At 55.6% G+C, this 21,928-nt stretch overlaps 6 protein-coding genes across 6 annotated transcripts; all 6 read right to left on the bottom strand.

Moving 5' to 3' along the window:
- On the bottom strand, positions 1–2,090 carry BZA05DRAFT_160375 (WD40-repeat-containing domain protein). Its single transcript, XM_051479076.1, has one exon. The coding sequence runs from the start codon at positions 1,957–1,959 to the stop codon at positions 175–177; it is 1,785 nt and encodes a 594-aa protein (XP_051342808.1). The 5' UTR covers positions 1,960–2,090; the 3' UTR covers positions 1–174.
- Positions 2,091–4,026: 1,936 nt separating this feature from the next.
- On the bottom strand, positions 4,027–4,976 carry BZA05DRAFT_415563 (uncharacterized protein; the record flags this gene model as incomplete). The annotated part of the gene is made up of 2 exons (XM_051485317.1): positions 4,027–4,296; positions 4,380–4,976. 2 exons carry the CDS (start codon positions 4,974–4,976, stop codon positions 4,027–4,029), a joined length of 867 nt encoding a protein of 288 aa, XP_051342809.1.
- Positions 4,977–5,705: 729 nt separating this feature from the next.
- On the bottom strand, positions 5,706–6,908 carry BZA05DRAFT_347922 (alpha/beta superfamily hydrolase). The gene is made up of 2 exons (XM_051481222.1): positions 6,523–6,908; positions 5,706–6,476 (listed from the first exon to the last, which is right to left on the bottom strand). Exons 1-2 carry the CDS (start codon positions 6,897–6,899, stop codon positions 5,822–5,824), a joined length of 1,032 nt encoding a protein of 343 aa, XP_051342810.1. The 5' UTR covers positions 6,900–6,908; the 3' UTR covers positions 5,706–5,821.
- A 1,652-nt stretch (positions 6,909–8,560) lies between these two features.
- Positions 8,561–10,663, bottom strand: BZA05DRAFT_386372 (uncharacterized protein). Its single transcript, XM_051482482.1, has 2 exons — positions 10,059–10,663; positions 8,561–10,006 (listed from the first exon to the last, which is right to left on the bottom strand). Exons 1-2 carry the CDS (start codon positions 10,440–10,442, stop codon positions 8,909–8,911), a joined length of 1,482 nt encoding a protein of 493 aa, XP_051342811.1. The 5' UTR covers positions 10,443–10,663; the 3' UTR covers positions 8,561–8,908.
- Positions 10,664–11,801: 1,138 nt separating this feature from the next.
- Positions 11,802–13,005, bottom strand: BZA05DRAFT_423932 (chaperonin 10-like protein; the record flags this gene model as incomplete). The annotated part of the gene is made up of 3 exons (XM_051485887.1): positions 11,802–12,728; positions 12,781–12,903; positions 12,985–13,005. 3 exons carry the CDS (start codon positions 13,003–13,005, stop codon positions 11,802–11,804), a joined length of 1,071 nt encoding a protein of 356 aa, XP_051342812.1.
- Positions 13,006–13,998: 993 nt separating this feature from the next.
- On the bottom strand, positions 13,999–16,680 carry BZA05DRAFT_332225 (fungal-specific transcription factor domain-containing protein; the record flags this gene model as incomplete). The annotated part of the gene is made up of 4 exons (XM_051480637.1): positions 13,999–14,635; positions 14,692–15,479; positions 15,538–16,228; positions 16,304–16,680. 4 exons carry the CDS (start codon positions 16,678–16,680, stop codon positions 13,999–14,001), a joined length of 2,493 nt encoding a protein of 830 aa, XP_051342813.1.
- Positions 16,681–21,928: the final 5,248 nt, after the last annotated feature.

The raw sequence follows: 21,928 nt of genomic DNA on the forward strand, positions 1-21,928 counted from the left end.
CAGCCTTCCCATTCCCATCTCCCCAGCTTTCCCACGAACCCAGCCCAATTGATGTCATTTCCGTTTTGACCCCCCCCCACCGACCACCCCCCAAACAATCCCAGCCAATACTCCGATACAATGAAAGACAAAAACGCAGAAAGAAAATCAGAGTACAATACCAGTAAATCAGATTTACCGGATAGTCATCTGCTTGGCCATTCCCTTGCCGTTCTCACCAGACCGAGATCCGGATGCGGCACTACCAGCCTTCTTCTCGAAGAGCTTCCAGAACTTGAGGTTCTCGTCGCTAGCCGCGGTAGCGAGCATCTGTCCGTCGGGGCTGAGAGCGGCATGCAGGACACGGGTCTCGTGGGCGGGGATCTCAACGTTCTTGACGAGAGTGGGGTAGCTCCAGACGGTGAGCTGGTTGTCGGGGGCACCGTGACAAGAGACGATCTCACGGTAGTTGGTGGACCACTTGAGGGCGGTGACCTGGGATCCGGCGTCGACCGAGTTGACACGAGCGCCAGTAGTGGTGTTCCAGAAGTGGATCTGACGATCGAAGGAACCGCCTCCGGTGGCGAGGAGGTTGTTCTGCCAAGGGCACCAAGCGAGAGCCTTAACGGCTGCCTTGTGGTTGGTCTTGCTGAACTTGGGAGTGGTCATCTGGCGCGCATCCCAAATGTTGACCAGGTTGTCGTTACCGCCAGAAGCGAGCTGGGCACCATCAGCACGCCACTCGAGGCCACAGACCTCGGAGGTGTGGGAGAGGAGCTCAGCGGTCTTGTGCTCGGCAATGCGAACATCGTGGTTGAAGATGTTACCACTGCGGGAACCGGTGGAAAGAGTGGCCTTGTTCCAGGACATGACACCGACGCGGGTATCGTGGCCGGCCATGGTCCTCAGCTTGGTGCCCTCCTCAACATCCCAGATCTGAACATCGCCGGAACCGAGACCGACCGAGACGTAGGCGCCATCTTGGGACCACCGCACAGACGAAACGTACGTGTCAGGAGAGGTCTCGAGAAGGCAAGAGACGGAACCAGACTCGGCGTTCCACACGTAAACGTTGCGTTCGAGTCCGATTGCCACCTGGTTGCCGGTGCCCCAGTCGAGGAGGTTGAGGTAGTAGTCATCGACCAAGCCAGGTGCGTCGAGCACACGCTCGGGAGCGGTAAGGATGCGGCGGCGAGTCTGTGCACTGGCAGTGGACTTGAGAGGACGGTTGTACTGTGCACGGAGGTCGATCGGCTTGCTGGACTCTGGGGGTGCCGGCTTGAAGGCGAGGATCCGGGTTCCAAGGTTCAGCCCTACGGCCTCGGCAATTGAAGCGTCGTAGGCCTTGGATTTCGGCGACTTGCGGTTCAGGTATTCCTCTTCCTCCTCGTGCTCGGGCGGTACGCTGTTGTCCCGACCAAATACATCGTCATTGGCGTTCACGACCGACTCGTGGGACTTGGTTCTGCTACCGGGCCTTTGGTGATCGGCCTTCATGGCGGCTGTGGGAGAGGAAGCACTACGGGTAGGAATGAAACGATCGCCATTGATGCGGACGGTGTTCTTGGTCGGCCGAGAAGGACGGGTCTTCTTCGTTCCAGTAGTCGCTGTGGTTGGACGCGCCGAACTAACGATGTTCCAATCATTGACTCCAAGATCTAATTGCAGCGGGGTTGCTGTCGTGGATGTGGTTGTGGACTTCAAGGTGGAGGAAGGACGTGTAGGTGCCTGCTTCGAGGTCGACAACGACAGAGCCGATAAGGTGTCATGCAACGAACCCCGAGAAGTGTGACCGTGCTTCTTCTTGTCGGCGTGCCATTCGGGATCTCGGCGTGCCGGTGCGGGAGGTGTGAACGGAGACATGTTTGCCGATGCACGGGTGCGGGGTGAAGGGGTAAGAGGCATACGTCCTCCGGCATGGCGTGTAGAGACGATGTTCGCCTGGGACTTGACCGGAGTGTGGACAGTCGCGGTCGCCATTTTGAAGGGACTTTTTTTAATCGATATAAAAGAGGTGAGGTGTATTACGGTAATGGTCGAGTAGACAAAAGCTCGCAACGTTCGATGAGGTAGTACTTAGTAGTATGCGGTGGTTGTAGTAATGGTATGAGGGGTGGATGAAGATTTAAGTGTTGAAGTTGTGTGAAGAGCTTTTGGAGTACTCGAGTAAACGCGTGTTGTGTGTGAGAGAGAAAGGTGAAGTGGTGAAGAAGTTCGAGACGAGAGGAGAAAGTGGTGTATTTATGAGCTTGGAGGTGGAGGAAGAACGAGATGAAGGTGGGAGAAATGTAAACAAAGGCCGTCGCCACAGCAACGATCTACGTCCAAGTACGACCAATCGTGGTTGGCTTGGCAGCAGACTACCGAGATACGGGCTAGCGCCACGTTCCGAGCAGGCGGCGGCTAACGAGATGAGGGAACGAGGGACGCAGAATCCTGACGTGGCCACTGTCATACCATACCAGCCCTCAGGCAGGTAACTGGAGGAGCTCCGGGCGTGAGAACACGTACTCTGGAGTACCGGTATGTGTAATGCAGAGCATCGAGACTGCCTATACCGTGAAGACTGCTTTGCACGACTGCTCGACTAGATCTTGACGCGCGAACAAGAGCAACCAGCGAGGAGAGAGCATCCATTTGCCTGGGCTCAGGTCCTCTTATGTAGTGGTTCCAGGACGAAAGAGGGTCTTGTGTCTCTCAATCTAGGAACATCAGCCCGGTGGATTCTGCAAGCATCGGTGTTGGGGGAGACGTGCATGGCCAAGAAGTAAACAAAGCCTGTCTCCACAGCAACCGGAGAGTACCGCATGTTGGAACGGCTAGCTATCAGCGGCAACGGCGTTATCTTCCCCCCTCAGGATGGGGAAATCCAGGAGACGTCGGGAAACGGGGAGCATTAAACAAACTCATGTCTCATGTAACGGTCTGTATTTTGTTTCGGGTATCCATTATTGAGTGGAGACGGCTGCGAGACCTCGAGGAAGAAGCTCATCTTCTCATGGTGTTGTACTCTATTGTACGTGTAGCGGGGGTTTGCACTGGTGGACATGTTCGCCGAGCCATGCAAGAATCTACGTTATAATCTACCTATCCACCGGGGTACCTACAAAATCGGGGAGTGCAGGTATGGTTTCCCGAACTACGGGTCAGGAAGCCCCAAGGTGCACCGATACCCGGGAAAACACCCATGCCGAGCCCACCATCAAGCCCATGTTCGGCATGCCGGGCGCGACGGTACTGACGTCGCGAGGGAGTTCTCGGCCACCAGTAACATCATCTTTTCGGTGCATTCACGGTTTCAGTCGAGCGAGCTTCATCTGCGAAGATGCATAAATCTCAAGAAAATACGGTACATAGCCTCCTTTCGTTGCCCGGAACACGGGCGTTGATGCCGCAATAACAGTCCTCTCGATGTTTGTTTACAAGTATTCACGAAAGCGTCACCATGGTGATCCACGGGTAAGCGCAACTAGTATCTACACTTCCTGACGATTCCGTGATAAATCGGTGTCGAACGGTGCTGTATACTGAGATCTCCACACAATCAGAACACGTGACTTCGATGCCAAGGCACGATACCAATATAAAGCATTCAGCGGGAACTTCCGTTCCTTTTTCCCCCTTGCTTCCCTGCTAAATAGTAACCTCCTTTTCCCCATTCGCCTTTATCTACTATTTGAGCAACGACTTCCCGTTTCCCTATATTCTCACTCGTCGTTATCATTGGTTCGTACGATTGATATTCTACGGTATTTCAACGAACCCGAGTCGACATCTTCAGTATCTCTCCCGTGGTGTAGTCTTGGTCATTGAACAATCAATTGTGAAGGTATATGCGTCCCTTTTCTGTTCGCCAATTTCGTAACGGGCGAATAACCGCACACATGAGTTCTTCCTGCAGTAACAACTATGGGTTGTAGCCTCACGGACTGAGTAGAAGAGGAAAAGTGATTTTGAATATACTTTTCAACACCACAAAGCTTGTATTTCACAATCACAATAACTATAGTACATACAGAAAATTCTGCTTCTCATGTGCGCGCTCATTTAAAAATCTTGTTCCTCCTCCTCGTTATCACCAATCTCAGACTCCCTTCCATAAGCACTGTCCGCATAACTCCTCCAACCTCCAGTTTGATGCACAACTGGTACAACCTCTGCAGACACCTCACTACTACTACCGTTGATATACGTATCCTCCCACGTGCCCGGGAAGTTGTCCTGCACGGTCAACTTGATAGGGTAGGAAAGATGGCCCCAGTAGGAGATGGTGCTCCAGAGCTCATACGAACATGAAGTCCACTCGCAATTATCGACCTGTAATTCACCACAATCAGCTAAATTCTGGTCTCCAGGGGACGAGGTAGTAGAGGGTGACGGGAGGGGGAGGAGAGACAAACCATAACAGAGCGTCCACCGACACGATTATACTCCCTAGTCCTGAATAGCGGCCCATCCTTGTGCTTGGTGATAACATCGACACGAAAGCAAGCCACGCCGGCACCGGGCGTATTCAGCTCCGCGATCTTCTCGCAAGCTTCCCTCACCCACTTGCCCCTCCAGGTACCAGCTGCACCCTTTGGGCGGTTCACAGCAGACACCCTCGCATCCTTGACGATACGCAACAACCGCCTCCACATCGCTCCGCCGTCCTCCCCAGCCGCCGTGATGTTGGCCACCAGCTTCGCGGTGGAAAGTTCGAGCCGGGAATTGCGGCCGAGACAGACCATATTCGCACTATCGAGTTGGCCGCTTTTTTGCAGGTGGAACACGCGGTTGGCGGGATGGATCAGGGCGTGGTTGGGGGGAAGTTCTCCCTGGCTGGCGATGTTGCTATTCGGGAGTATGACATAGCGAGGGCGGATAGATACGATCACCAGGACCGGCTGGCGGTGGCGGAGATGTGTGACTGCGTCTTGGAGACTATCGGTGATCCTCTGGAGGCGGGGGAGAAGAGCGTCTTGCATGTTGGGGCTTGAGATGGACTCGGTGGCCATATTTGTGCAGATAAATGGAAGAGTTTGTATAGGTTTTTTTTTGGTGAGGCGAGAGAGAAAGGGAGAAACGTGGGAATGGGTTAACAGGCACGGGAGCTGGGAGTGTTTAAAAAAGGCAACAATATTATGGTTGGGACAAAAAGGTTAGGAAGGCCTCGCTCTGTCTGTCAGGGTGAGCTCGGTCCGTTACATGAGGTTGCTGCCAGTACCTCATTGCGGCAGCCCGCGGTGCTCCTGTATTCGGCGAACCAAGCGGCGTGTTTAGAGAGGTAAACAAACGAATTGGCTGGACGAACACCCGCTCTGAGGCACATGTGACATTTTTTCTATGGCGAGGGTGCGGTGACACTGAAGTTTGGTTGGAAGGTGATCGACAAACAACATCATACGGCAGCACTCGCCCTCGGAGTGCGTCGGACCAGACGGTCTCGACGAAAAAGAAGCATTTACTGTAGACGGACAGGGTGTAGGTATGTAACATTTCCATGATATACACATAGGTCGCCTGCAGTAAGTGAGGAAATAGGAAAGAGAGAAGAACGTGACAGAGCAGATTTCTGACACACAGGTAGCAATTCGGTGGCCTAGGTCTCACAAATGTACTCGATGTCTTTGTAGATGGGATGTTCCATAGCAATGGAATTACCCATCTCCTGGTGAGGGGTTGGGCACTGAGGCAGAGAGTTAATCAACGTGAAGGTTTCAACGATTGCGTCACTCGAGATAGTGTTGTACGCACCATGTTCAACTCTCTATCTATATATACACTAGGCCAAACGCAACGACGCCCAGCTCTCTGTAGAGTACAGTGTACACTAGACCAAAGTTTGTCCGAGGGCGGACCACTACAGCCCACCATCCCCCTGCACGAACCGTGCCAAAAACTCTCCCACCATCTTCCGTCCCTTCGGCTTTGCTAAGCACTCCACATGCAAAGCTCCCTTGACACTTTCCTCCTCCACATGTACGCCCGCCTTCTTTGCGACCTCCGCAATCCTCGCCGCCTGCCCGCTCGGAACCAGCTCATCTTTGCCCGCCTCGACTACCAGCATCCGTCCCTTCCACCCCCTCTCTAGAACTATCTCCAACGCCTGAACCAGCTTCCAACGATTCCACAGAGCAAATCCAAGGTATCTATACGGCAGCCACTTCTGCGGATACAATGCAACGAGCATGTCCTTGATGCTAACGAATGGCGTCTCGAGGATCAACACGCTCACATTCTGCAGCGGATGTGCTGCCAACCCCGTCAGCGCGATTCCGCACCCAATCGATTGCCCCCACAGGACTACATCCGTCTCCGCACCCCCATGCTGAGTGCGGATATGCGAGAAGATGGCGGACAGGTCCCGCTCGATGCCGCGCTGCGAGGGCCGCCCGGTCGATGTCCAGTAACCGCGGTAGGACGGGATCAGGATCGTCGTGGGGCCCCGAGACGGAGGGAGCGAGGAAAACAGGGCAGAGAGGTGCGGGAGCCGGGACGGCGTCGACGAGGCGTTGCTGCCAAAGTTAGTCTCGCCAGGGCGGATCCGAGGACTCTCCTCACCCCTGGAAGTACACCACCACTAGCTCCCGGCCCCGCACCACCCCGCTCCCGTCCAGCCTCGCGGAAGCAGTCGCCAGGACAGTCCCGTCGCCTACCGCGATCTTCCCCTCTCGCCACTTTATACCGCGACAGTATGGGGCGTAATCACTGATCTTTTCTTTGCGAGCGCCGAGCGGGATCCCGGGCATGTAGATGATCCGCGATTGAAACAGGATCATCATGAGACATTTGTAGGACCAGAGGGTCAATGTGAGGCCGGTGAAGACGAGGGGTGCAAGGAGGAGCGGGGGAATGGCTGAGAGGGATCCTATGCGTCGGTATGGGAGAAATCGCTGGCGGCGAATGCGCAGAGGAAATCGAACCAGTGGTGGAAACATGCTGCGTTGACACGGCGGAAGTTCTGGCGCGACTCGCTACTCGGATGACGTCGTAGGTCATGCCTCACGTGAGCACGCGGCACGCGGTGACTACTGGTTTGTGTCCAAAGGACGCCGAAGATCCCCTAACCGCACACGATGCCTCATTCTTGGAGACCAAAGCTTGTATCAAGGAACTACATGTTTCTTTTCTGGCTGTAGTAAACAGTGTTAACGACAGTTAATAGGTAATTCCTAGATCAACATCAATGGCCACTCCTCCCCAACATAACCCTGTGCACGTACACCAACGACCATATACACCAACAGTGGCAGGGCCCCGATGGATAGTCTTCTCTCCCGCTACCTGGAAAGAAATCGTCAATATATCCGTGCCGCAGCGTATATGTGGCTACCTGTGCCGTGGCCCACAGGTTATACGCCATCGACGTACATGGCCTCAGGCAGGTGCCTTCGAGTAAGGGCGGAGATGCAGTTTCCAATGCCATATCTCGAGGGGGATATCTCCCCAAATACCGAATCACGGTGGGGAACAAGCATTTTGACTTTCCAGATCATCGAGGAGTCAGCACTCTGCTCTCCCTTCCCCACTTCCCAGCTAACAGCGGTCAACTTCTTGATGAAAACGGTAATCCATGCTTTCTCAATAATACCTATTCCTCCACCACTTCCCATTCACTAACTATGGCCTCTCTTCGTGCAGCCTTCGATAGGTATTCCAGCATCTCTTTCCACTTCTTCTTACCAAGGACGCCCACCAAAACCTCCTCCTCCTCCTCCTCCTCCTCATCCTCATCCAACGACCTCAGATACCCGACGGTAGCAACACCAGCACACCTCACCCGTCCCTGTGCCGTATCAGAATGAAGCACCTCGTTCCCCATCGCCAGGAATTGTTCTATCTCCCGCTTCTTCAGACGGTAGTGGCTGACTTCGTGTATGCATTCCTACCAACCCACCCCGACAGCGGCGCAAAACAGCCAATGTCAAGGCACAAAGAGGAGCGTGATTGCGAAGCAGACTTATAGCAATAGCTTCACCGTCTTCGTTTATTCCTTTAGTAAAGTTCGAGCATGTATGGTGTCGCTCACACACGGCTGGGAGTACGATACTTCCTTTCTGTTTTCTATTTGGTATGTACATATGCCATGTCGGATCATAGGTATCGAGTTATGTCTGGTCATACCGGCCCCTGTATTCATGGACGAGCCCTCGGGCTTCGACGGAGCTTCTACCTATATTGTCGTCGCCGTCGCCATGATAGCACGCCCGGCCGGGAGAGAGTCGAGACTGACCAGCCAAACAAACAGAGTCCGGGACGTCCCGTGCACGACTTGGCGCCGGCTGAGACGCCGTGAACTCTTGAGAAACATCATAGAGAGAAACAGAGAGAGAGAGAGAGATTTTCAATTTATTTCGCATGCAGCCTATCTATCTAGACTAGGTACCTATAGCGAACCGTGTGAGAAACATCATACATCTCCTTCATTTCGTGTCACTCGTCGCGTTGGAGAGTAAGAGTAGAATCCACTGCGTAAGCATCCGAGCACACACGGAAGTGATCCCGAGGGTGAATAGCAATTCGAGAGTTGAGACAACTGCGGAATCTCTGCTGTGCTGTACTGTCCTGGTAAAGACCCGGAAACCCCCAGTGGTTCTGTATAGTACCGAAGCAGATAGTCTCTTGTACTTCTCCGGCGTCAGGTGTTTTCGTGCATCCAACTTGTATGTATAACATCCGCCCGTTGATTAATGTGTTGTGATGAGGATATCCATTTGTACATACTGTACTTTCAACGATAGACAAAAGAAATCACAAGAAGCATCAAAGAACGAACGAACGCACGCACTACTCTAGGCACCAGATGAGCTCCCCAAATCTCAGAAACAAAAACAGCAACAGAAAGAAAAAGAAAAAAGAAAAAATCTTGCAATATATAGCTTCCCCCCCGCCGAGTGTACATGTACGCCAAAAACAAAAACAAAAACCAATAGACCAAATAAAACCATTACTTCCTCTTCTTCGGCCCCTCTTCCAGCACTTTCTCCAGCCCCTTCAGGCCGACCTGCTCCGCGCCAGTTGCGCGTCTCTGCTCCACCTCCCTCCAAAACGCAACCTTCACGCGCATCTCCCAGCGCCTCCTCTTCTCGCGTCTTGCACGCTTCCACCAGCCGCCCTGGGGCGCCTCATCGCGCTCGATCTCGCACGCCCAGCAGAAGCAGCCGCCATACTCGAGGCCGAAAGAGTCTCTATATCTGTTCCCCGTGCGCTCGAACCCGTTGTCTAGCACGTCCGTGGGGAGCTTGTCGTCGTGGTCGATGAATCTGCTGGCTGCTGATGGTTGCAGGCAGAAGTAGTAGTACCGTGCCGGCGTCAACTGGTGCGTGTGCCAGAACACGTCCACGTCCAGTGTGGGGACCATTGTTTCCCCCGGGAATAAGGTGAAGAGCCGGAAGAAGTTGGTGTATTTCTCTCTGGCGCGCGGGAGCGTGCCTGTGAAGAGCGTCGGCGAGCGCACCCAGAGGAAGTGGTGCATTTTGTTCACGAACGTTTCTTGCCGGATGACGGCGGCGGAGAGGGATATGCACGCCGAGGATTGCGGCGATGTGGGGAGGTAGAAGGGCGCCACTTGTTGTGGGTGCTGGAAGATGGAGAGAAGGGTGATCAGAGTGGGGTAAGAGGGCAGGGTTGGGGGTGCGCCAGCGAAGTGCTGCTTGATCTGTGTGTTGACTGTGTCGCCGCGTTCGAACGGCGGTGAGAAGGTCCCCCTGATGCCTGGGCCACCTGCTAGGACTTGCCGGTAGTCCTGCCGTAGTCGCTCAGCGCAGAGAGCGTCATGGGTAATGGCGAATCCGCAGGCGCAGGCGAGGGACAGGTTTGGGTTGTGCCAGGAATTTGCGGTGGAATCGATCGAGGTGATGGGAAGCTTGTGCTCGTGCTCGCATTTCGGACAGACGATCTCGAGCGTGGGCAGACGGGGTTTGAAGAACGATTCCTTCTTGAGTTGGGCGAACAAGTCTACTTCCTGAGAGGTAGCCACCTTGAAGAAAGCCTTTGCATCTGCAGAGAGCGTGAAGTCGAGCGTCTTCAGATCGACTGCTTTGTTCTGCTTTCTGTCAGCATCACCGTCCTCCATGCGCAGGGGGGAGAAAATCTACAATAGCCTCCCACGGAAAAGCCACCGCCAACATCCCGGGCATCCCCAGCGCAAAGCAATCGTCGTAATAACACCTGGGATTAAGCAGAAAGCTATGCCAAACGATGAGGACATCGACAGGCGGCAGCATCTCCGCCGGCAACTCCGTGACCTTCCTGCCCGGCCCATCCGTCGGCACGCACTTCGCACTCTCGCCCTCGCCCTGTCGCTCCCCCCACTTCGCCGCCTCGGTCTCACGACCAACCACCTTCCACCAGGCCTCAAACCTTCCGACGGCGATCTCCACAACCGCCTTCCACAGCACAACGCCATGGGCATCCTCCCACGCCACCTCTCCCCCGCCTTCCCGCCCACCGCCCATCGCCACAGAAAAGAAGGTCCTCATCTCTTCCCCAGGTCGCAGAAACTGCTCTTTGTACCTCCAGAACACCTCGAGCAGGCCCAGATGCAGGGCCGCCTGCGCGTTCGTGGGGACGTTTTCACACCCCTCACCCTCCTCGGCAACGGCCCCGGCAGCCGACAGCGTACCAGCCACGAGCTGCTCGGGCGCCGGCACAACGGGCTCATCTCGCTCGCCATCGGCAGCCGCGAACTCGGGCGGCGCGTAGTCGCCGGCCTCGCCCTTCCCCCCGGCCTCGCCCTCCTCTAGTATATTGTCGTCGCCGTGGTTGTTCTTCTTCTTCGAGCTCCGCGCGCGCCGGAGTAGCTGCTGCAGCGGCGAGCGCGATGACGTGGTCGTTGTCGATGTCGACGTCAACGGCCGTTTCTGTTGCATCTTCTTCGATTTCGGCTCTGACTTGAGCTCTGACACGGGTTCGGCGGGTTCGGCGGTTTCGACGGTTTCGACGGTTTCGACGGTTTCGACGGCGGCGCGGCGGCTCACTGATGGGACGTTGAACTCGTTCTGTACCGGCCAGCCACGGGGTATATGTACTCTACAAAAAAAAGGAGAGTAACTACTATAGATGGATGGATGGAGAGAATGTGGTGGTATGGTGGTGTGGTACTGTATGATGAGGTACGAGTACGTATGTGAGGGGGTATGGATGGATGTCCTGGTGCAGTGGCCAGCGGTCACTGGTGCACTGGTGCAGCACCGCCTCGCCTCGCACCACTCATTCATCCATTCATTCAAAGTTCGAACCCCTCCTCCAGGCCACCGTCAGGACACCGTACCACCGGAGCTGAGCTCAAGCTCGGCAGTCAAGCTCTATGACACGATTTGCTTGCGGTAGAGTAAGGCAGACTTTCCCGGCGCAGCTGTGGTGCCTGATTCGCTCGGTTGTGGCTTGGTGTGCGTAGTGACTGTGCACTCTGTCCGGGGGACCAGGCGGGACAGTGGGACTAGACTGTTTTTGTAGGGCCCACCGAATGTGTCATATCGGTGATATGATGGTGGACGTGCGAGATTGCGGGCGGGCGATCGGAATGTTCGCTGGAATGATGATGGCCTGTGGAGGGTGATCACCTATTTACCGAGTGAATTGAGGGGGATGGAATTTCCATGTGATACTCTAGGCGGGATGGCTGGATGGGTACATAGAGTCATATTTAGGACCGTAGGACTCGGTAGGTGACAGCTCTCAAATTAACCCAAGACCATCTGCTTGAATCCTATCCCCGTGGAATACACGAACCACATACGATGCATACGATACATAGAGTACGATACATTGAAAACAAAAGACATGATACATGATAACGCCGCCTATCCCCTCCAACCACCGTCACCAGCACCACCGTCCTACTCCGGTCCCTTGATGAGCACCTTAATCCCCTTCCCGCCCAGCGTCTCCTCAAACGCCTTCTCCGCGTCCTTAAACGCCCACCTGCCCGTGACCAGACTCTGCACCTCGACCTTCCCGGCGGCGATCAACTCAACGGCGAGCTTATAGTCTCCAGTCGCGTACCTAAAGCTGCCCTTAACAGTGACCTCCTTGGCCGCAACCTCAACGATCGGGAACATGATTTCCGCGGGCCCCATGCCCGCCTGTACGAACGTGCCTCCATGCCTCAGCGTGTGGATCGCAGCCTGAATGCAAGCGGGGGCTCCACTCGCATCAATCGCCTTATCGGCTCCGAAGCCCAATCCAAACTCCTCTTTAATCTTCTTGGCATTCTCCTTCGGGTCGCGGGAGAACATTCCATTGAACACCCCGGTGGCGGCGTACCCCTTCGCGAAGTCGAGTCTGGCCTGTACGATGTCGACCACAACAACCTTCGTGGCGCCGAAGGCCCTCGCGACCGCCGCACACAGCAGCCCGACCGGCCCGGCACCAAACACGACGACGCTCTCGCCCGGCCGCACGTCCGCAAGCTTGCACACGTGCACACCGACGCTGAGGGGCTCGACGAGCGCGCCCTCCTCGAACGACACGTTTGAGGGGAGCTTCACGCAGAAGTCGGAGGGGAGAACGTAGTACTTCGCCAGCGACCCGTCGTACGGCGGCGTCGCCGCGAATTTCATGTCCACGCAGAGATTGTACGTGCCCGCTTTGCAGAAGGCGCAGTGCCGGCACGGGATTCCGGGCTCGAGCGCGACGCGGTCGCCGATCGAGAGTGAGGTGACGGAGGGCCCCACGGCGACGATCGTGCCCGAGGACTCGTGGCCGAGAACCATTGGCGCCTTGAGGATGAATGAGCCGATCGAGCCGTGTTGCCAGTAGTGCACCTGGACGAGTTAGCCGATGGACACGCACTAGGCGTGGGGGGAGGATACACACATCGCTGCCGCAGATTCCGGTCACTTCGATCTTGATCAACACGTCGTTCGGGTTCTGGATCGAGGGGACGGGCCGGTCCTCAAAGGCGACGGATTTGACGGATTGCAGGACGAAGCTGGGGTTCTGTGGAAGGGGGAGGGTCAGTTGGCTGCAGAGAGTGGGGAGTGGGAGTGGGAGTGCAGTGGGAGTGGGATGGGTGTGTACCTTGCCGGTGGGTGCGCTCATCGTGTCTGTCTGTGTGTGAGGTGTGGGTGGGGTGCGGGTGAAGTGCGGTAGAGCAGGGGCGGGGAGAAGTGCGATGGCCTGGAGCGATAGAGTGTAGATATTGATGGATGAATGACCAGGCAGGCAGAGGAGGGGACCGAGTAGAGGTCTTATACAATCTCCTCCTCCCGCACCTCCACCTCCTCCCTCTCTACCACCACCTCCTCCTCCTCCTCACCGTAGGTAGTATAGCACAACACTTAGGATAAATCTCCATCGCCCCTCCATCGCACCCATCACCGACCTCCCAACCTCGCAATCTCTGAGTTTACCCACACTATCCGTTTGCCATTCCCCTTCGTAGCCCATCCTCCACCGCATCTCATCCTCCGCCGATGCATGTCGCAGCCAGCAGCCAGAAAACAGCCAGCTCATATATTCCCTATTCCCGCAACCCATCAACAACCCCGCCAACTACGCGTTGGGCGCATTTAGCCTAATTACCACCGCGGGGTATGCTATCGTATGCTAGTACCGGTACTCTGGATAGACTTTGTAGCTTGCAAAATGCTTGGTGACTGGCTGGCTGCAAGCTTCGGCGAAACCCCTCCGTAGCGCGGTGGATGATCTCCGTCGGTAGTTTCTCTAGTTTTGGGTAGTTTTGGGACCTGTCGAGACTCGAGAACTTCGGTTCTCGCCACAGTGGGAATACCATATGCATGCATACCATATGTACCTACGATATGTACTCGCGATAGAAGACAGGGGAATGAAGAACGATGGGGAAGAAGAATAATCCCTCCAGTAGTATTTACATACATACAGGCAAAAACGAAACATTGTAGAGATGAAACCAGTTACCAGTGACCAAATGCCTTTACATATCGTATGCATAGATCCCCATTATCGTTCCGTTTCCGTTCCATACGTGCATAAAATAATAAGTACAAAGAAGAAAAATCATTAACTCATCCCCCATCTATCCACCCCCCTTCACAACTCCCTCACTCACAACTACGACTTCCTTGCCATCAACTCCTCCAGCACATTTTTAAACTCACCACCGAGGCCCCAAACCCTAAGACTCCCCAGGATCCCCACGACGACTCTCAGAACCTCCTTCGCGCCGTCCTGCCCACAAACCTCCATCATCTTATCTTCGCCATCGCCCTCGACACCAATCGTAGCCCTTCCGCGTCCATATCGTATCCACTCCTCAGGGTAAGCCCTGACCATACCGGGCGGCATATTCCACGGCAATAGATCTAATCGCACCGAGTCCTCAGGTCCATGTAGCGGGTAGACACCCGACTTCATAGACGACGCCGCGGACGACGAGGGGGTAGAGTCGTCACGCGAGCGATGGTACTGAGCGAAACCCCAGAGCACCACGCCGGCAAGGAACAGTCGCATGCCCTCGACCGGCGAGAAGACCGGTTTCCAACGGGAGAGGGCAATGATCTGCGCGGCGTGCCAGGCGAGCGTGCGTGCGCCCGTCGGGTCCGACGCAAAGCTCTTCTTGAGCTGCTTTATCCTCGGATCGCTAGTTTCGGCGCCTGGTGGCGGTGGCTTGCGCGCGAGATTGAGCATGGTCGAGATCGTGCGGAAGGCGGCGTGCAGGTGCGTGTAGTGCGCTATTAATCTGGAAAGACTGCACATATAGGTTAGCGGAACTCCCTAGAGACCAGATAGAAACGGGAAACAAACATCCAGTGATATCGATCTCCCTCAGCTTCGCCAGCTCGTGGAGTAGAGCTCTCGCACACACGCATCATACACTGCAGCAATATCTCCTTATGCGGCTTGAAGTATGCGGCACCGATAGGGCTGACAGAGAGCACACTCTCCTCCAGCTCCTTGAAATCCCACATGATTCGTCCCATCGCCTGGGCGCAAAGACGCTTCCCCCAGGAAGTCAGAATTTTCGCATCGAACTCGCCAGAGATGATGCCCTTTAGTGTTCGGTAGAACAGTAATTTGCGAACATCCGGTTCGTGTGCCAATAGCGCCTCCCATGCTGTAGCAGTGGGTGCTTCCCATAGCAGCTCGGAACAGGGGATACCAATAGTAATATCACTAATAGTTATTGCACCTCGTCGGTTGGAGAGCGTTGAGAACGAGCTGTCGTACTCGAAAATACCCCAAGCCAGCCGCTTCATGCCCTCCTTTTCTCGCCATTCACGCCATCGCGCCTCTAGCGAAGAGGCATTGAGTCTGTCTTGCGCCTGGGTTCGCTCGTTGTTCGGCGTGAACCGACCATTCGAAGGACGAATGGTGGGCGATCCCGGGGTTGACGACGGCGACGATGACGTGGGCGTGGAGTTTATCGTTCCCGAGAAGAGACCGATACGACGAGCGTTGCCGATGATGACGCTTCGAGAAACATCGGCGGCGTCGTAGAGACTCGTCGATCCGGAGCCCATGGCGTAGAGGTTCTGCAGACACATGGACGTAAGGAAGAACGGCGATCTTCCGTATGCGGGATCATTCTCAGCCTGCGATATAACGGGTATCAGCACCACCATAAAGCAGTTTCAAAACTTGGGCACAGACCATCCATGCAAGACATCTCTTACAGAGCTCACTCAGACCATCTGCAAAGGACTTCGCATTCTTCAAGTTACTGTAACTCGCACCGATGCTGACCATCGCAATCAGGAGGATACTCGGACTCCTCTCGATGCAGAAGCTTGGCCGGTGGATGACAGGAAGGATCGGGTGGAAGTGCTCCCAATAAAGCGTGATGAACGCGGCGATGAAGTCTTTATTGGGGAAAGCCCTCTCAAGCTCGGAAGAATCACATCCAGGATAAGGCGGTTGGACGGATGGTAACATGAGGACGTGAATCATTTCCCTCCTCATCTTATCCGTAATGAGTCCCTCTTCGGTGGAGGCAGCGGCAGGTTCGGAGCCGGGATGCTGCTCGCCGTGTTGGAGCAGCTGTTCACCAGGACGGTCCGTGAGGACTTGCCGTAGCGGCGGCAGCGTCACCTTGCGACTTGCAATCGTCTCTTGCCTCATGCCGTGCTGCCAACCCCACGGCAGAAAATCAGTGGTGTTGGCATGGTCCTTCATGGGCGAAACGGCCGGCAACCCCGGGACGTGCATACTGCTACCATCTTCACCGGGCTGCTGTTGCAGATGAGGTGGGTTTTCCGAAGATCTCGGTGGGCTGTCCCTAGAAGGAGAAGGTGTCGATGCCGAAGGTGGGGGTGGCGGAGTTGGGGGTTGATCTCGGGTACTGCTGATTGCCTGTGTGATTCCAGGAGCAGACTCATTGCTTGCATTGCAATTTCCTGGTGTCATCCCCAGTGTGAACGCGGAATCGGGGAGTCGCTCAATGGTTTCCAGGCCAGGTTGGGACTCTGGCGATATCGAATCGTTGGGACCCCAATCTCGTAGCCAATCCGTCGAGTTGTCAAAGATGCCAAAATCAAAGTAGAAGTTATCTTCCTCGTGTAGGTCCATCCCTGTATCCATCGCACCGGAATCACCATGGTCAACACCGCTACTGCCAGGACCACCGCTCCCGCCACCACTGCCGCCTTGTGCCGCGTTCTGGCCTGTCGTTGACGAATTGTTCGTCTGATGTAGTGGTGCGAGTGATATGCCACCAAAGATGGGCGATTTGGAGAAGCCATTGTGGTTGACGTTGGAGTAATCGGTGTTGAAATTTCCCCTCAGCACCCCTGCCATGTCAAGCGGCCTGATGTTGACTCCTGTTCGCACACTCGAGTCATCAACGATACTATTCTTCCATGGCTCAAGATGGCCAGGATAAGACATCGCGAGGGAGCCAGCACCAGAGCGCGAAGGAGCGGGGTTGATACCCTGCAACGTGTTCGCTGCGTTCAAATCCTCTTCAGCAATCCGGTTCAGTATCCCACTGTTGCAGCCTTTGCCGCTGCTGCCAGACTCCTGCCGCTGGCTCTGGGCTCCTGGACTGCGTATGGGAGGAAAGTAGAGGTGGGACATCAGGTCCCCCGAGTATCCGGACTGGCCGGAACCTTGCCCCATTGGAGAGGGACGTGATGGTGTCCTGGAAGGTGTTTCCCAAAACCCGCTGGCTGCTGGATTAGGCACATGCATACCCTTGTTGGCGAACGTCGCCATGGATAGGAGATGGTCCGCCGAGGACAACTCCAGATTCGGATGTAAGTCACCCGCTGGGGTGAGTTGTGGTGATAAATCCGGTTGCTGTCGCTCGACTTTGATGGTCTGGACCGAAGCCAGTCTTGCTGCAGATAACAGGTGTGGGGATACGGCTGATGCGGACGTTTGGATCGATACGGAGGAAAGAAACGATGTACTGGAGGAACCTGCACCGGAAGGGCCGCTATAATGTGCCGTCTTCCTTCTCTTGACACTATATCCGGAGCTACCGGTTTCAGGGTCAGAGCGATCGTTATCAGAGCCGAATTCAAACAGGTCCTCTCCATTATCGTTTTCATTTTCGAGGCCGTCTTGCTTATCAACCATAGCACCGAAATCGAAAATGCATTCGACCTCGCGTTTCCGACAGGCCTCGCACGGTTCCGCGGCCTTTTCTCCGCTCACTTTGCCTTTCCCACCTCCCGTACACTTGATCTTGAATGCTGCACATCGCCGACAACTTTTTCTTCGACTCTTGCGGACTTCGGACTTCTTCGTCTCGTGAACTGCGCGGATGTGGCGGGTTAGGACGTCCTTTCGGGTGAACCCTTTGCTGCAAGCCGAGCAGACGAAGGACTTGGTGGCGGTGGATGGTAAGTGTGTTGTCTGGTGACGTTCGAGATGTTCCGCCCTAGAAAATGCTCTCTGACACTGGTCACAAATATGAGTGGCCTTCGAGGATGGAGTCGTAATCGAATGTGGTGAAGTCCTCTGTGAGCCAGGAGCCTGAGACTCGGATACTCCAGCGGGATGTCCTCTTCCCACCGGCGAAGTCGGAGAATGTAAGAGGGAGGCGGTGCCAAACGACGTTCCATAGGGATCGGGGCTATCCTGCCCGGATGCTCGGGAGCTCATAGCTGAAGATGTACGGCCGCAGTAAAATCTGTAAGGAGGAGAGGCTGTGGTGCTAGGCACCATTGTAAGCTGCTGAATCGTGAGGGCCATGGTTGCTGCTCTGGGCAAACAGGTTCGAAAGCGGGAACTTACGGAGATGACTAGTGATCTTATGGAAACCCAATCAGCCAGCCACGGTGCGGCCACAAAGGTGCTCGCGCAGGGCAGTCAGCGCAGATGGGTGTCTGCACCGTTCTTCCGTCGTCGCCACACGGAACTTTGGAGCAAAATGCAATATCCAATAATGTCGATCAATACTGACACTCGTTAACCTGATGTTCCCGTGCCAGGATACAGTCTCTAGGGGAACCGTACTGGGGCTGGGTGCTCCGATGATCCGTAGATAGTCTTCCAACAGGAATCCCTCACTCGTCCGTCGCACAGGACCGGTAGCGGAGTGGGGGGGTTGCACGGCGTGGGGTGCGTCCACCAGAACAACACGGCGGAATCGTTACGGAAGGTCAGATGACTGCACGAGCCACAACGGAGATGGAGGATGAGACACAAGCGGCAGAAGCGTCCAGCCGTCCGAATCGAACCCCCAATATTCGGACTGGTTTGATGGAGCAAGGGTCACGGTTTATTGCCTCAAATCGCCCCGCTGATGCGTGTCCAATTTACCCAACTGAAAGGGGGCAGGATGGTGGAGAAAGAAGTCGAGTGATGGAGGAGAAGTATGTACGGTGCGAGTCTCCCGGGTAAATGTGTGCACTGTGCTGAGCTTAGACAGGTTTCCGTTTTAGAATCCCTTGCATGGAACCTCCACCGCCTGCGCCGAAAAGGGGAGCGATACCTGTTGGGTTTCCGAGCAGATGATAGGATGTGCAGCAGCTAGCTCTCTGGGCTTACTGTGCAGTTGAATGTCCACGTTGTCACGATTCGGACGTACGCCGCGGAGTAAGGGCGATCGAAAGCAGAGTGTGCAGCAAGTACTGGCACTGCGCGTCAGCGGATCGTCTACTAACTACACTCGAACGAGCGATGACTTGGTAAGATTGTCTGGTCTGTAGTTCTGACGCAGAGGATCAAACCCAGACTGTCGTCATGGGGTGGTTGGGGGGAGGGGGGGGGGGGGGGGCGAATACCTTCAGCGAAGCCGCCGTTAGGGGCCGGTGGTGGTGGTTGTGGTAGTCGTATACTTGAGAATGGATGCACGCAGTAATTCTCCGTTGGTAGCGAGCAGATCCTTGGGCAGTTGCCGGAAGATCGGGAGCAAGTTTCCTGGATCGAAGGGGGGCCGTTTTATGCCCCTGGACGTTCCGGCACACAGTGGACTGGATACCCGTTATCCGCGCGAATGGACGAGTCGCAAAAAAGGAAACGGGGGGAAAGGAGCAAGCATGCAACAGCAACAGCACCACCACGTAAGCCGAATTTCCGTCACGCACTGCCGGTAGATCCAGAAGCCAATGAGCTATGCGATATGCCGGCTGGCAAGATATAGCTCTCGTAGAAGCAGGAAGAACGTGGAAGGTGATCCGTCGGCTGGCCTCCCCAGATTGTTGATGGGCGGCGGCGGGATCGGACGGATGGCACGCAGGGTTTGAGATGAAGACGGTGCGCTTCAGATGGGACAATTGATCGGTGATATATAGAGAGGTCTGCACTATGGGGCCCAGGATATTGTCTCAGGACGGCAAGGCTGCGTACGCGACGGCGTAGATAGAGAGGGCAGACGTTGATCGCGACTTGGGCGATATGATGGGCCTGATATTACAGTGGCCACGCAGGGTCGGAGTGAACTATGTATAGTGTTCGTGATGTGCGTTGTGCGTTCTGCGTGATGCGGGCGTGCATGCGTGTGTGTGTGGAGGCTTTTCGTTGCGAGTGATTTCGAGATGCAGGATTGTCGCTGGAGCGCACGTGTAGCGTGGACCGTACGGGTCAATCTAATTCTTGGTGGGGTGGGGTGGGGGCGAGGCGACGCTACGCTTTTGCGGAGTGAGGACGATCCAAGCACGGGGGAGACGGTGCTACCAAGGCGGGAGCGGGGTGACGGTGGGGGACAGCGGCGGCGGGCGACGAGGATTCTGTGTGGGGTTTCGTCCAGTCTGACTCGGAACGGGCAAGGTGCGTGGGTGACAGGTGCGTGGTGTGCGAGCCTGGTGTCAGGATAGTGTGGCAGGGCCCGACGGGGTTGTAAGGCGACACGCGGGGGTGGTGGGGGGGAGACACCAGGGCGGGCGCGGATATGCTCTGGGGGGGATATGCTACGATGACTCTAACGAGAAATGCGAGTGGTGACACTCAACCACGGGATCAACGGGAAGTCAAGTCGGAACACGAAGCCGCTGCCGATCGCAACCGACCGCTGTCCGCCCGTATGTACGGTAGAGTACGACAGGTCTTCAGCCACGGGAGACGAATGCGGAGTATAGCGGGCGAGCGGGTGGTTAATCTGCCTGATTTCATTGTGTTACTACGGTACTGTTGAGATAAAAAACGCACAGGCAGCGCGGGCAGACAGAGAGGCGAGAAAGAAAAAACGCCAGAAAGAAAGAGCCCCAGGAACGAAGGAGAGCCAATTTTGTCTCGGCGTCCAGTTCAGGCCTCAATTCAATTTAATCAATTCCTCATACCCAACGAGCGCAAGCAAGCAAGAAGGAAGGCAAGTGGGCAAGTGGGCAAGCAGTGGGCAGGTGGGCAGGTGGGCAGTGGGCAGGCAGACAGAGCAGGCAAAGCAGACGGAGCAGGCAGAGCAGGCCGTACAATGACGTCCGGCCCCAGTTATGGTGGGGCTGCGGGCCGCGTGTTTTTTATTTGGTGAGTGACGGGGTGGGTCGAGTCACGGAGGTGGAGGCGAGGTGTTGGTTGTCGCGAAACAGAAGGACGGAGTTCGGTGTGGGGAGGAGAGAGAAGTTCGAACGAGTGGTGTGAGCACCGTCTGCTTGCTGGAGGTGAAACCCCTCGCCTGGCCGAGGGCAGTCGCCGCTAACCGCATGCGGCTGCTGTGGCTCAGTGACTTTGCTGTGGCCGCCGAGGCCGGAATCCGCCTGCCGGGCAGAGCCGCACAGCCGGTTTCGAATGAGCACGGAATGGCTGGCGCTTCGCTGTAATGAGCACTATGACCGCAGACGCGCAATGTAGCTCTAGAAGCCAGTTTACTCTATCTCGACTGCTCGACTTCCCGACGGACTGGCTACACCTGTATCGCGTAGATTAATCGTCAATTGCCTTCATCTGCCATGTGTGATAGAGTAGAGTGATGGCGTGGTTCGGTTCTGCTACATAGCGGTCAGCGGTATTCATCCGCGTGCGGCTCGTCTCGGCCAAATAGGCTGTGTTGGGGCCCGCGACAGCAAGGTACCACCTGATTGATATGTAGTTTCACCAGCAAACTCAATCCGCATTGACATCGTCACGCTTTTTGCTACTCTGCACCGTACGTGTGGGGAGACCTTGTGTGCCGCCTGAGAACGCCGTACAAACGCAACGTCAATGCCGCCTTTCCCACCGAACATCAATTTAACCTGGCCTTCTGCCCATCACCAGTGCCCTCACACGGCACTCCCGGACGGCCGGATGCTCTTGTATCATCGAAAGATATGCTTTTCGAAGCTACAGTACAGAGCTGATGAAGCCTGATGCCGCTTCGGCCCGGTCGGCCGGATGGCTCGATTGCTCCCCACCCTCCATTATCCGTGTAGATACCCTGGAGTGCCGCGCCCCATGGAGCTCTCCGGGGTGGCATCCATCTCGCGCCGTATGGCTTGAGTGCCGATCCTGCACGTGGGTGATGCTTGAACATACCTTAAAGCTTCATCGAATCATCCGCATGTAGAAGAGATCAACCGTGATGTAGCTCGTGTCGCTTCTAGCACGGCTAAAAGAAGCCTGCCTCCCGCCGAAGAATCTGTGCTAAAATCGGGCAAACCCACTGAGACACAGGCCTCCCGTG

Source organism: Tricharina praecox, assembly GCF_024521635.1.
Source record: "Tricharina praecox strain CBS 144465 chromosome Unknown BZA05scaffold_3, whole genome shotgun sequence".
Lineage (NCBI taxonomy): Eukaryota > Fungi > Ascomycota > Pezizomycetes > Pezizales > Pyronemataceae > Tricharina > Tricharina praecox.